At 38.5% G+C, this 15,097-nt stretch overlaps 2 protein-coding genes across 5 annotated transcripts; both read left to right on the top strand.

The window, feature by feature from the left end:
• Positions 1-11: 11 nt before the first annotated feature.
• Positions 12-5,530, top strand: LOC116306390 (nucleoporin NUP35). Its single transcript, XM_031716439.2, has 10 exons — positions 12-167; positions 244-323; positions 1,030-1,178; positions 1,659-1,782; positions 1,905-2,047; positions 2,179-2,232; positions 2,769-2,838; positions 4,182-4,241; positions 4,321-4,539; positions 4,797-5,530. The coding sequence occupies exons 1-10, from the start codon at positions 158-160 to the stop codon at positions 4,875-4,877; spliced, it is 990 nt and encodes a 329-aa protein (XP_031572299.2). The 5' UTR covers positions 12-157; the 3' UTR covers positions 4,878-5,530.
• Positions 5,531-6,488: 958 nt separating this feature from the next.
• LOC116306395 (PHD finger protein 13) lies at positions 6,489-10,207 on the top strand. Of its 4 annotated transcripts, XM_031716445.2 has the most exons (7): positions 6,491-6,742; positions 7,149-7,253; positions 7,786-7,820; positions 7,990-8,076; positions 8,328-8,484; positions 8,660-8,710; positions 9,533-10,207. In XM_031716445.2, the coding sequence occupies exons 3-7, from the start codon at positions 7,815-7,817 to the stop codon at positions 9,712-9,714; spliced, it is 483 nt and encodes a 160-aa protein (XP_031572305.1). In that variant the 5' UTR covers positions 6,491-6,742; positions 7,149-7,253; positions 7,786-7,814; the 3' UTR covers positions 9,715-10,207. The 4 variants fall into 4 exon arrangements, with proteins under 4 accessions (XP_031572303.1, XP_031572305.1, XP_031572306.1 ...); XM_031716443.2 differs by lacking the exon at positions 7,149-7,253 and having other exon boundaries at positions 6,489-6,742; XM_031716446.2 differs by lacking the exon at positions 6,491-6,742 and having other exon boundaries at positions 7,093-7,253.
• The last annotated feature ends 4,890 nt before the right edge of the window (positions 10,208-15,097 follow it).

Genomic DNA, 15,097 nt, shown 5'->3' with positions numbered 1-15,097 from the left:
TGACTTGAAGCAATATTTCCTTATTTGGAGTGGAAGTCACATTTTAACTTTTTCCTCGATCGCTTTGCAGTTCTTTTTTGTCGTTTCACGTTTATTTATCGTTCACGTTTACTAGTATATATTTGGTTTACTTCACATTTTATTTCGTTGCGAGAACATGGACTTAAGTATGCTTGTTTAAATCGGCTTTACATTCGCCCAAATCTCACTGATGTAACGTTTGATCTTTTCGTTGCTTGATAGATTTTGGAGATTCCACCACCAGCCCTACTGCAAGCTATCTTCCTGGATATCTGTTGGGTGGTAATACTCAGTCATCTTTGGTTGGTATTTTTCCAAACAAATCTATTGAAGGACGTTTTGTAGTTTTTAACAACATTTTTCTGACAATAAATTTGCGAGTGCCAAAATTTCGTTCTTCGAATATTCTTCGAAAATTATTTGCTGACAGTGAGACGGTGTATAAAACGTTAAACTAGTTTCCAACTAATTACCATTGTTTTGATTTCTTTAAATACACGCTGTTTGAAACAACAACATTCGCATCATGGAAATCGAGCAGTAGACTACCGTCAGTTGAAAATATTGATGAACATGGGAACGATTTATTTGATTGATCAGTTTATTGCTCAAATTCCATATCACAACTAGCTGTTGTTTCAGTCAACAACTATCAATGAAAGTTTATCGAAGTAACATTATTTGTATTATGATCATCCAGGTGGATGTAGTCCTGAGAAGGACTGTTTGATGGGACTGACGTTTCGACAACCTAAGCTGAAGTCATCTTCAGAGTCGAGACAAGTCACTTGATGACTCTGAATTCGAAGATGACATCCTCTCAGGTTGTTGAAACATCAGTCTCATCAAACAGTCTTTCTCAGGACTAAATCCACCCCGATGATCATAATACAAATTTGTTACTTCGATAAACTTTCATTCAACTGGGTTCAGACCATTCTATACAACAGTACTATCAATGAAAGCAGTGATAAATAAGCAAAATATGTAAAATGTTTATTCTCACAGCCGATGTCCAAAAATTGGTCATCACCATTAGGTTCATCTCAAAGAAGTCCATATTACAAGAACTCCAAATCACCACCAAGAGGTGTAACTTCCAGTTTCACAAGTCCTCATCAGTTATCTGTAAAAGAAAAACAGTACAATTCCATCAGGTACATGAAAGAAAGATGATTAATGCATGATGATAGAGTGGTTAGAGTATTTTGTGAAAAACAATATGATAAGGTAGTAGCTGTACAGTAACCTACCATAGTCATAACATGCTTTGTGATTGTATAAATTATTATTGAAAGAAAATAGACCATTTCAATGTTACAGCATATCCTACTGGGTACGTGTTGTGTCAGTATCATATATATTTTCCACTCATACATGAACGCTGCTCTAGAACTAAAAAACGTCATCTTCACATTTCTTCTGAGTAAGATTTAAGAATATGGAATAGGAATATATTAAATTGTAAGCCCCTTTACGTGATTTCATGTGTGAGCACATTAGTCAATAGTTAATAGTTAATAGCCCATTTGGCTGAATTAGTCAAATCCAACTAGTCAGTCAAATATAACATATACATGTAGATGCAAACCATTTTTGAAATAAACCACTAATTTAAGTAATACCTTTTATCATAGGGGTACCCCAACAATCAGTCGGACACCAAAAGAGTCTATAGGTGCTCCACCAGTAGAAAGTCTTTACAATACAAAGTATGCTGTATCTTCACCATTCACAGAAAGAACCTTGGATAGAACACAGGTAGGACCTTACTCTATAACTACTCTTGTTATTAACAGTTCATTGTTTAACTGGTATACAATAACATTTTCACACCAGTTTATTATTTGAAAGTGAATTTTTGTCATTCAATCTTTTACCAGATGGATTCTATTAACACGTATTCACCAGTGAGTAAAAGTTTACAACACACTCCAAACATTGGTAAAGAGGTCACCTTTGGACGTACAACGATTGCTGTTACCCCTCCTTCTCCAGCACAAGTCGACCCATTTTACACTCAAGGGTATGTAGACATCAGCTATCAGGCATTGCTTTTTTGCATTTCCTATTTTTTAGGAATTTTTTAGGAATGAAAGCTAACAAGAAATCTTACTTGTATCAGATATTCCACATATTAGTTTTGTTTTCTTTCAGGGAAGGTTTGACTAGTGGCGATATTTTGAATGAATGTTGGGTTACTGTTTTTGGGTGAGTTAAAATATTGTTATTTCAGTATAACATTGGTAAAATTTGATTAAGGGGGTCTTCCCTATTTTTTTTCACTATGAAAAGGATTAATAAATTATAAAATCTGTAATATTTTTTTTCTTATGTTTAATCGAACTCATACATAAAACCAATTTGTGAAATTGAACATTTTCTGATATGTATAATGACTTTATCACTCCTACATAATTTAAGGTGTCATATTTCGTCTAAAAAATAAAAACAAGAGCATGTGCATTTGCTCAGTTGACCACAAAAATGAGCTAAATCATAGCTTAGATGAATTTAGACAAAGTTAAGCATTTTTTTTTTTAAGACTGAATAGTCCAGTCTACCATAAATCATGTTGAAAAAAGTTAAATTTAAACGTTTTCCCAATAAATTGCTTAACATAGAGTAAAACCCATTGGTTTTATGTATATGCTAGTAAAAAGGTAAGACCCTCCTAAAGCAAGTAGATCTTTAGAAGTTTGTGTGGATATTCTCTTGTTAATTTATCTTTATTTTCATCACCTTAGCTTTCCACCTGCTGCCTCCTCTTTCATTCTTCAGCAGTTCTCACAATATGGAAATATTATCCAAAAAGAGGTATGTTGCTACTTGCCAGGCAAGCAGCTTAACATAGAGTAACACGTACAAGGGCGGATCCAACCAAAATTTTAGGGGGGGCTAATTGAGTTTAGGGGGGGATAATAGACCTGTTTCAAATTTCAAATTACCGCTGTGTTTCTTGATTACAGACTCATTTGCACAGGGTTACCCTCGAGTTTGTGCAGAATATTCACGTGTTCCAGTCAAGGTCCGTCGAGTTTCAAAGTGTTTGTATTGTTGAAGTTGTGCATTCTTTACTTAACCTGTTGGTATTTGTGAATATTTAGACACTGATTCGAGGCTAATCCTGTGCAAATGAGTCTGTAATCAAGGAACACTGAAACTGGTCTATTGAGTTTCTTCTGTCAACACAACAGAAAACAATAAAAAAAAGCATCTAATTCTTCAGTTTCGTTTTGTGTTTTTTCTGCTGGGGGGTGGGGGCTTCAGCCCCCCTTTGTCCCCCCTGGATCTGCCCTTGATGTACGATGATTTTATGAGCATGTAGTACTTGTGTTCAGCAGGGATCACCTACGTTTGATCAACCACTCTATATTTCTCATCCTTTCAAGCAAACAATTAATGTAATCTATGTCATATCAAAGTTGTATTTATTAATTTATTGATTAATTGATTGATTTTATTATTTATCTTCCAAACGATTTATGGACATTTTATGGGGAAAACAATATAGCTAATTAAGCTATTTTATTAGCTTAATTTCTACACTGTTGTGGACAGTGGCAATGATAAATAATTTATCAATACAATTATTGTATCCTTGTCCAAAAAAAATTGACTTTATTTGGGTGTTTTTTTAAATCCATCTCTAAGATGTAGCAACCATAATACCCAGATATTACTTCATGTCTACTCACAGCACTTTACTTGCAATATGCAATACCTAGTAAAATACAGTAAGGATAACATAATATTGTTGTGTACGGTTTTAATCTTCATGTGCAGGAATTGTTAAGGGGAATTCTATTCAAAATCACATTTCAATATACAAATTCATTAGACTAGTAGTCATACCTTACAATAGCATGTATTATTATAACTTACTTTAATAAATATTTTTGTGCATACAATAATGAAGAATCAATTTAAATATGACAAAAAAGAAGACCAACCAAGCAAATTCACTTAGTGGCTGAGAAGCTAGGTTTGGGGTTATAGATAGTGTTGGGATAGACATTTTGCAATAATCATTTGGCGCTAAGGGTGATGGGTTTGAATCTTGTCAAAAAATTTATCTTTGGAGCAGCCTGTACAAGGCCCATCATAATGTGCATTATTTAAATGTACTGAAGGACTTAATCTAATTTTCTTCCCCTTAGGTTATGGCAAATAGAAATTGGATGCACATCCAGTATCAGTCAAAGTTACAAGCCAAAAAGGTACCTAACAAAATTTAGTTTAATAGAATGCAGCAGGAAATTCCATCAGTGCAATTAATTTCTCTACTTTACATTTCAGGCCCTCAGCAAGCATGGAAAGGTTTTTAGTGGCAATCTTATGATTGCAGTCATCCCTTGTATTGAAAAGAGCATAATGGCATGCATCGGAAAAGAAAATGTAATGGCTGCAAGTAATGATGCTATCAATGACATATCAATGAAATCAAGTACCATCCCATGCAAGACACCTATAAGACCATTGACGGCTGCATATAATGCAGCAAGTAGCACACATCAGGTACAGTTCTCTTAGACTGAGTACTATAATTACAGTTTTTAACAATATCAAACTGGTCTGATAAAATTAAGGGTAGCATACACATCAGTAAGTAGTGCACTCCCCTCCCTCTCTGGTTTGATTCCCACACTTGGCTCACATGTGAATAGAGCTTGTGATGTCTTTGTTTTGAGGGTTTTTCTACTGGTTCTTTGGTTTTCCTCCCTTCATCCCTCCTAGCATATATGGTTCAAACACTCATTATTATTATTTCACAGGTTGAGCCTCTAGATGGCAAAACTCCACAGAAGAGTGACACAATCATTTCGAAAGCCATGGAATATATGTTTGGCTGGTAGATTATAATATGAGAATATCTTTTTAGATAAATTATCATTATTATTGTATGAGAGCAAGCTATAAAGAACTAAAACAAAATGCAAAGAACCAAATGCAAAACATATATAATTTCATCAATGAATAGTAAAACCAGGAAACAGTACTAAATATATTTTGCACTACATAGTACAAAATAGTGCAATGCATATCTTTTGCTTTTATATTGTTTTGTTAGTGCTTAATAGTGCCACTACTTCTTCTTTGATACCTAAAATGGAGCTCAACCTTAAGACTTTGGTACTTGTCAGCTCTCAATGTTAAACAGAGGTGCTTAACCTTTCATTGGTTCGTACTACAGACAACTCAGTTTTCATCCTGACTTTTGTCTCTCAAGTGTTTCAGATTTGCCACATAGTTTTGAATAAAGCTGGAGTTTCATAATTTAAATAAAATTGTATTTCTTCCTATTGACACTGTAATAGAGTAATTGAGGAAATTACCTTTCTTAGACGTTGTACCCCCTTCATAAATTACAAGAGCATTTGAGTAGATACTTTCTTGGGGAAGTGATGCCATAATTATTTTGTATTTTGGAAACAATGTCCTCTCATTGTAATTTTTGGAGAATGATGTCATTGCTTGAGAATAAGTATAATATCTGAAAATTTATATATGTTGAAATGGATTTAAATCATGCAGAAAAAAACCATTAGAAAAGGGTAAAAATAAAAAAGGCAGAAGGGAATGCAGGGAAACATATTCGTGAGAACCCAACTGAGGCAGATTTTTTAATCTGCTTATACACTCGATGTAGCATACACTTAACATAGAGCTCATTACCGAGTGACAAAAACACATTTCATATTGGCATTGTTTTGTGTTGAAAACGTTTCCCATTTCCCAAAATTTCACTTTCTCCCACATGAAACTTTTTTAAATTATAAGATAAAGAGCATATTTGAAAAAATCTCAGCAATTAAGCCTTTGGTTGATTTCAAACTTTATACAGCCACTTCAAAGTTTTGTCAAGATTTACTAATAACAATTTTGGGGGGGGGGGGGGGGGGGGGGCTGATGGGGTTTTATCATATGACCCGTACGGCCCTGCTCGCGCGCTCTAATAAAACCATTGGAAAAAGTCACGTGATGGGGGCCGGACGGGTTGACGCTGCGCTCGGTCCGTACGACATGACCTCGAGCCAAATATTTTCCCGTACGGCCCGACCTAACTCAGTCAATAAGCATTTTATCATATGAGCCTCACGAAAAGAAAAATAATTAAGAAAAAGAAAGCGCGCGGATTCGAGCAGGGCCGGACGGGTTTTTCCGGCCCGCTTACGTCAAATGCTGGAAATAAGTTTTAGCTCATCAATTTATTTCTTACAAACTCCATAAATTTACTTTAATTCGGTCGACACTAAAATTGAGCTTGGGATACCGGTGACCAGTCTCACCATGCCCATAAGAAAACGAACGGCCCGTCTACAGAATATTGCAACAGAAGAACATTGCTTGGGCTTCCTGTAAATGGCTACACTATGATCTTTGAGAGCCTGGGTTCTAGCATAACTTCTGATTGGTTGATGATATTATTATAATATGAACGAAACACATTTTAGTTGAAACCCTTTAAAAAGCAGCTGTCAGACCGCAAAGCCAGCATTTTTTTTGTGGTTTATATTTCATGAGCATCATACTGAAAATTGGTCGAGCTATTGGGTATGCATTCTTCTGAATCAAGTTCCGAGAAAATAGATTTGTACAGAACAAATTCGGATTGAAGCACTTCATTTTGAGGATGTCTTCTTGCTTGACGTTGGTACTGCCCATTCGTAACGTCAGTCATAAAGGATGCTGCGCCAGGGAAAATGGTTGAGGAAGATAAGTAAGCTAATATTGTATTGCTACTTACTAACAGTTTAAGTTTTATTTTCGAGTTACAGTTTAGACGGGAAAATCATTTACGGCATATATGTCTTAAACTGCTTCAAAAAGGTTTGCACAACAAAAGTGTGGGTGTTAATGATTATAAGTGATTGATGGTTCTAATGTATGCGGTGGTCATATTTTTGTGAAATCCTCAGTTACCAAATTGATCTTTTATGCGTATATAATACACATATTGATGCTTGATCCCTTATACGCGATCTGTTTACGCATCGTTCATGATTCAATGCAATTATATTTACCCAAATGGCAATTCTAAAAGTTGATTTTAAATTTTGACGTTTGAAAAAACTTTTTAAATTTTGGTTTCTGAATGGACGCATAAATTTATTTGTACATTTTAGGATAATATTAGCTGGTCAGAAGGTGCTGGACGTCCGCACAGAGGAACGTCCATGAAAGACGGATCGCAGACCCGTGTCATTAAAATTGTGTCTGGGTTTTCAAGCGTATGTTTTATAGTAGTTTTATATAATTTATCGATATATTGGTCTGTATTAATATCATCAGTACTGATATATCAGGGTTCGTGACTGACACGTTTATATTTGCCTGTATCATGTGACATATTGATGCGGCAATAACCAATCAGCGTGTAAGAAAATAAATCCCAGGTATGACGTCAAGTGGCAGGGGTCGCGTTGTTTGCTGGGAATGATTTGTGTGAAAGCTCGTAGAATTTGTGATTGAACTTTTGGTGGAGGGTTTTGCTTCCAAATCTGGACTCATTCTTTCACTGCATACTCAGCTGCTTTTTAATCTTTTGAAATTGTTTTGAGTTCCCGAGGTTACTTATGACTACTGTGGCTACTAAAGGTAAAATTTTGTAACTTACATCTAAAAACGAAGTCGTATGCAGTGTATTTTTACATGGGCTTTGATTCCTTACTGTGTTCGAGTCGTTCATGGCCTAACAGTATTCTAGAATCAATGTTTTCTTCCTATTTATAGAGCTAAAATGTTTTATTTCTGTTTCAATAGAATCAGTAAAGCATTCTTCACGAGGAAGCATGGAGGTTAGTTAATTTTCATTCATAGTTTGTCATGATGTCGAGTCGATCTGTTCGATTACTCGAACGGCGAGGACCTTGTCTTTGTTGACTAGTGTGGCTTCATTTTTTGCTATGATGTAAAGCCCGAACAAATATATAAGATGTCATTTATCAGTCTTTTCTTTTCTTCTAGTACTATCCTGAGCCTAAGAAGAAGCGGACACTAGAAGATTTTAATACGTTTTGTAGCTTAGTACTGGCGTACGAAGCTAGACAAGAAGTAAGTAAGCTCTTAAAAGGCGTTATGGTACAATACTGTAAAACGTACCAACACACTCTGGTTCGTGATTAAGCTTATCAGCAGAAGTCTATTCTAGGCTAGTTATTTTTCTTGCTTCTTCATCATTTTCTACTTAAAAGTATTGGTGTCTAATCTTGTAGTGATATTCTGACCTGATTCTAACTGATCTCAATGAAGAAGTACACAGTTTACATCAACAAGTTTACTCGTTTGTATTCATCTTGTTGTAGGAACTCAAACGTAAAAACAAGAGCTCGAATTCAGAGGACAGTGTGTCATCGAGCACTGATTCAGCTTATAGCGAAATAACTTCATCCCCATCCAGCAGTCATGGAGATCCCAGAGAGGAAAGGCTACTAGACGATGTTGACGAAGAATACGATTCTGGTAAAAGTTAAATTAGCTGAATCCTGCATTGGCTTCGTACGAAGCACCGCTTCACTTGTAATCTTTATTGCTCTGAACCTAAATGATCATTCTACATTAAACAACCTTGATTCCCTTGTTCATCGAGAAAAGTTTTGCTCATCAAAAGTTTCTTTATAAAACTGGTTGATTTCAGATGATGAAGCTTGGGATGTAACCACATGCTACTGCAGTAAACCTTTTGCTGGTAAGTCTTTAGTCTTTTTTCTAAACAACAGAAGATTTGTTGATCTTATATTTGAACCAAGTAAAGTTATGCTTGTGTTTTTCAACTTTTGAATATATATTTTTGAGGAATTAAGTATCATGTTTTCTTGAAAAGTTGGTGTATGAACTGAATAAATTCATTGTGACATCTCGTAAAATGACATTCGAATTCGTCGGTATTGCATTTCGTCGTCACGAATCTTTACCTTTTAAGATGCGACTAAAAAGTTAAAGCTGTCTAGCTATTCGTCATATGAAAACAATTTTGTAGTAACACAGACTGTGTAATTGATCTACACCTCGTTTTATTGAGTAATAGAACAAAACTGGTTGATATATTACTGGATGTTCGGATGGTAGGGAAGAATTACTCTAGTACCGCGATTCTTAATAATTGAAGGCTTTCGCTTGACGTGAACCGTTCATAAAAACTGTATATTGTTTTCGTGTTAAACAGAAAATTGGATGTTTCTTTGAATGTTATTTTTGAACAATGCAATGAAATATAAATGTGGAATATTGATAGACACAGCTAAGATAATTTACAGTTGCTTCTCAACGTAGTCGTGTTTTATTCGATGTTTTCATCTTCAACATTATTATTTTGATATTAATATCGGTACACCGTGTTTAAATGTTGCTTTATAGGTTATTCATTACCTTGTTCTACACTTTATCGTGGATTTTTGGGCATGCTTTAGACGAAGGAAGACTGTATTATTGATATTTAGAAATGTAGTTACCTTGCCAGGAGTAAACAGTATAAAAAGTCCTGCTCTGATTTGAATTGTTTTTCTTTTAGGTCGTCCCATGATTGAATGTTCAGAATGCTTAACATGGATTCATCTATCTTGTGCAAAAATTCGTCGATCCAATGTCCCTGATACATTTGTCTGTCAGAAGTGTAAAGATGCTAAACATACAATTCGAAGGTCAAACAGAGTTCGAACACATTCGAAAACTCGTGCTGCCACTGAACTATAGCTAGTATGTTCATTGATTGACAAGATGTAAATAAATACATAACAGAGAGATCAAGGGAGCAAAGAGACAACAGAAGTGTGGAGCCCTTTTATAGGGTGGATGAATATTCCTTGTAAATTTTCGTATGAATAGACAATCATCAGTAGTTGATAAGTTTGTTCATAAAACATTTCATAGTGTGTTGTTTGTTCACCTCAATCTATCAATAACTATGCTAACTAAATTATCATACGTTAATTCATTTTTGATAATGTTCAGGTTAGTCAAGTTGTCAAATTTCTGTGCAAGTTGAAATGTTGCACATTGTAAATAAGAGATATTAATCGAAATATATATTTTATTAAAAAAGAACTGTACATTACTTGAAACACTAACACTTCTGATATGAAGTATGTGCTAATGTTTAGTCCTATAGAGTAGGACAAATACTGTTCATGTTTGTATCAAAATTCAAAAACATCAAAACCGTAAGAAATAAAATGTTTTTACTGAACTAGTGAAATTATCAGTTTTTATTAATAGACACCCAATTGCAAAGTAGTTTTTGGGCTCAAGAACATAATTATAATCTAAGATCGAAATACCGCATGGGAAGGTATATATTTTACTTTATATAGATCAACCCCGAGTATCACAGTTATATATATCCTAAAAATTGTCCATTATCATTAGCTGTTTAAGTTGGTGATCTGGTATCCTGACATCATCTACATGAGTAGTATAGGGAATGGGGGTTCCAGCGCAATCTCGACACGGGCAAGACCCGTGTCAAAAATCCACCTACGGACAATCCCCACTCCAAGTGTGGTTGGGGGCAACAGCGCAAATATGTTAGTCTATATATGGAGTGCGAAGAATGTAAGAGAACTTTTAAGAAAGAAGCGGATTTGAAAAAGCATTTGAAAATGAAGACGAAGTGTATGAGCAGTTATGATTGTGGATGTGGTAAGAAGTTTGAGACTAAGGTTAAATTGTTTTGGCATTGTCAGGACTGTGAGTACGACTACGACGACTTAAAAAGTGCTTGGTATTAGGTATAAAATATTTCCTATTATATAGATGGAATCCCAAAGCAACTTCAGCACGGTGTCAATACCCGGTAACGGTGAGATTGATGTTAGACAGTTTTGGCGTCAGTCAGAAAGGAAGGTCAAGAGAACGCTTCAAAAAGGTATAGAAGAATTAGGAGCCCTGAAAGCGAGTATAATGGTAGAAGTAAGTTTGTCAAAAGATAAGGCAACGACGACAGCAATGCTGCGATCAAAGTCACTGGTCATATTAGAGTCCACGAATCTGGATAGGTCACTCAGCGAAGCCTTAGAAGCAATAATGGAGTCGCTGTCTAACTACACGAAAGAAGGATCAGGTTGGACAGTGGAGGAGGTAGAAGGTATGGAGGTTAGCATGGCAAGGTACGTGCCGATACGAGGAGGAAGTTACGTGCCCCTACCAACGTGGGTAGAAAGGAAGAAAGCCATAGTGAACGTAAAGAATGACGACAACCGCTGCTTTATGTGGGCAATACGATCCGCACTGTATCCAGTAGATAAGGATCCCTGTAGACCAAGCAAGTACCCAACAGATGATTTGGAGTGGGATGGCGTAGAGTTCCCAATGCAGTTGATAGACATCCCCATATTTGAGGAAATAAACGATCTAGCAATTAACGTTTACGGAGTCAGAGAGCAGACGATAGTACCGTTAGTTCTGTCAAAAAGTAAAGGAGAGCGCGTACATTTATTCTACCACAGCGGACACTACTCATGGGTTAAACACATTAGCAGACTATTCTACAGACATACTAAGCACAAAGGCAAAAAGTACTTCTGCGACTGCTGCTTGCTGTCATTTACATCCTTAAATGCCCTAAAGAAACACGATGAGATCTGCCGCGGAGTCGAAGAAGTGGCGCAACGGATCCAGATACCCACCAACAAAGAGCTTTCATACGCAGACCATCAAAAGCAGATGCAAGTGCCTTACGTGATATATGCAGACTTCGAAGCGTTGATAACTAAGGAAGAGCAGAAACGTGGTGCCACGAATAAGGTAGGATTACACGAGATCTGCTCCTTTGGTTACATAGTAGTCAGATCAGACGGTAAAGCAAACCCTCCTGTGATTTACCGAGGTAAGAACGCAGCTAATGAGTTTCTAGAAGCATTGCGAGAAGAGGAGGGGGAGATTAGAGAACAATTAAGACGTCCAAAGAAGATGGAATTTACCAAAGAGAACCAGGAGGCTTTTAACAAGGCAAAAAAATGCCACATTTGTCAACATACGCTTCTTCAGTTTGGAAGACGAGCCAAGAAAGCGTGGGATGAAGATGGAAAGTATCTAGGAGAAGCTCATTTTAAATGCGGGAAGTATGCTAAGAAAGGTGAGAAGCCGGGAAAGCCCTCCACGCACTGCATTCACTGCCACAAAGCATTTGTTGAGGATTTCTATGTGGATAAGGTTAGGGATCACTGCCACATCACAGGTAAATACAGAGGTGCGGCTCATTGGAAATGCAATATAAACTTCAAAGTAAATCCAGACATGGAGATTCCGGTGTTCTTTCACAACCTCCGCGGTTACGACTCCCATTTGCTACTACAAGGAACAGACGGCTACGACGTCAAATGCATACCCAACAACAAAGAGCGCTACATGTCCGTAACTGTGGGTAAGCTAAAGTTCTTAGATTCGCAGCAGTTTATGGCGGACTCCTTAGCAAACCTCGTAAAGTATAACACCAACTTTCCCATTTCCAGTCAATATGGCGCGGAAAGGAAAGGAGTCTACCCATACGAATACATGGATTCCTGGGATCGATTCAAAGAGTCCCTACCACCCAAAGAGAGATTCTACAGCACCCTAAACGAGTCCGGTATAAAGGATGAGGAGTACCAGCATGCGTTAGATGTGTGGGAAAAGTACTCCTGTGAGAATATGGGAGAATACCACGACATCTACCTACGTTCAGACGTAGTGCTGCTCGCAGATGTTTTCCAAAGCTTTCGAAAGATGGCAATGGAATACTACGGGTTGGATCCAGCGAACTTCTACACAGCTCCTGGGCTTAGTTGGAGTGCGCTTCTAAAGAAGACAAACGCGCAACTGGATCTCCTAACGGAATACGACATGTACCGCTTTATGGAAGACGGTATTCGTGGCGGCGTATGCGGGCCCAGCCGACGTTACGCCCGCGCAAACAACCCCTTAGTAGAGCACGACCCAGAGAAACCAACCACATACATTTACTACCTGGATGCGAATAACCTTTATGGTTGGGCAATGTCACAGTACCTACCTGTAAGAGACTTCGAATGGGATCCAGTGAAGCCGATAGACTTCTACATGCAGGTAGGAAAGGAGGAAGACAAGGGTTACGTCTTAGAAGTGGATCTGGAGTACCCAGAGCGTCTGCACGACGAACACAATGAGTTCCCCTTAGCACCAGAAGCGATAGAGATACCATTTAAGCAGCTAAGTCCGCTGCAAAAGCAAATGTGCCCTGGTTACAAACCGTACAGGAAACTAACTATGAACCTGATGGATAAGAAGAAGTATGTGGTACATTACCGCAACCTGCAGTTCTACGTGCGACACGGAATGCGCGTAGAGAAGATCCACAGAGTCCTAAAATTCACGCAGGAACCCTGGATGCGCCCCTACATTGACTTTAACACGCAAAAGCGTACCGCAGCGAAAAATGACTTCGAGAAAAACCTGTTCAAACTGATGAACAACAGCGTGTTCGGAAAGACAATGGAGAACATCCGCAAGCGCGTAAGCGTAAAAATAGTCAGCACCAAAGAGGAAGCAGAAGCATACGTGTCACAGCCAGGCTTCGTTAGATACGTAGAAATGCTGAACTTCTACGTGATTCACATGAAAAGGGCAAACCTCTTACTAAACAAGCCCGTTTACACAGGCTTTACGGTGCTGGATCTATCGAAGCTGCTTATGTACGAGTTCTACTACGATAAGCTTAAGCCAAAGTACGGAGACCGCTGTCGCCTCCTGTACACAGACACCGACTCCCTAATTCTAGAAGTGCAAACGGAAGACGTTTACAAAGACTGCCTCCCCGACATAGACGAGTACGACACCAGCGGTTACCCGAAGGAGCACTTCCTTTACTCTGCGAAGAATAAGAAGGTAATTGGGAAGATGAAAGACGAAATGTTAGGAAAACCCATAGTAGAGTACGTGGGTCTGAAACCAAAGATGTACAGCGTGCTAAAGTTAGACGGCGTAGAAAAGAAAGCTAAAGGCGTAAAAAAGTATGTGGTTAAGAAGGACATTACGCACGAGTCCTACCTCAACGTATTACGAACACGCAAGGAACAGCGGCATAAGATGAACAGCCTGCGCAGCTATGGTCATCAGATACATAACGTCACGCAGGAGAAGGTGTCACTGTCTGCATTTGACGGTAAGCGATGGATGTGTGATGACGGAGTGCATACGATAGCATTCGGACATCACACGATAAGCAGTTCTTCCATGACGAACCCACGCGTGGGGCCATCGTGAAGATAATACAAGATGGGCTGACCCTTCTTAGCTATTACGCTTCGGATCTGGTAAGTTTCCAAAGACCAATTAGGATCCGTAGCTCTTTTGGATCCTCCTTCTAATTCGCCCGGCTCATAGAGATATCGAACCGTGACATCGCCTAATCTCTTTTCCTGGGGGAAGACCGCCCTTGAACTTCTGACGTAGGACTTGTGTTCCACGTGTTTCTTTTTTATGACATCCTTGGGTTTCATTCCCGTAGCCATGGCCGCCTCGTTGTTCAAAGCCGCGACGACCTGGGGGAGCCTCTGAGTCCATTCCCTGTTGCGTTTGGAGGGATCTTCCAGCTCTTTCCAATATTGGTATCCAAAGAGGCGCTCGGCCAGGGTCTTGTTGAATCTTTCGACGATGCTCTGACCCCTGTGGTACTCAGCTTCAGCTCTCCTAATCTTAGTGTCGTGGTCTTTCAGGGTCTTAGTAACCACGCCCATGAACTCCGTCCCCGCATCCACTTGCAGCAGCTTAGGCCATTTCAAGACGCGCTTATAAACCCTACCTAGGGCTTCTGCGACTTCCCCAGAATCCTTGCTGGTTATAGGTTCGGCGTCCTTGTATCTGCTTGCGATATCGACTACGGTCAAAGCGTACCTATAGGTCTTCTTTCTCACCCTATCGTGCGGCAAGAAAAGCAAATCCGCCTGATGAACTTCATTGGGGGTATTTACGGTGAAGCTGGGCCTGGGAATGTACTTAGGCACGGGAAGATAAACCTGCCAGAGGGTTTGTTTTTTCAACCAGTTCTTAGCCGTTTCGTCTGATACCCTGGCCGCGGTCGCGAGTTTCTTGATAGCTGACGCTCCTCTCCAATAGCCTTCCG

The sequence above is a fragment of the Actinia tenebrosa genome, unplaced genomic scaffold (genome assembly GCF_029948245.1).
Source record: "Actinia tenebrosa isolate PJP-AT-01 unplaced genomic scaffold, QUT_ActTen_1.0 PGA_scaffold0__85_contigs__length_37466705, whole genome shotgun sequence".
In the NCBI taxonomy this organism is placed as follows: domain Eukaryota; kingdom Metazoa; phylum Cnidaria; class Anthozoa; order Actiniaria; family Actiniidae; genus Actinia; species Actinia tenebrosa.
Note: the sequence above shows the minus strand (reverse complement) of the source record. Positions and strands in the feature narration are given on the sequence as shown.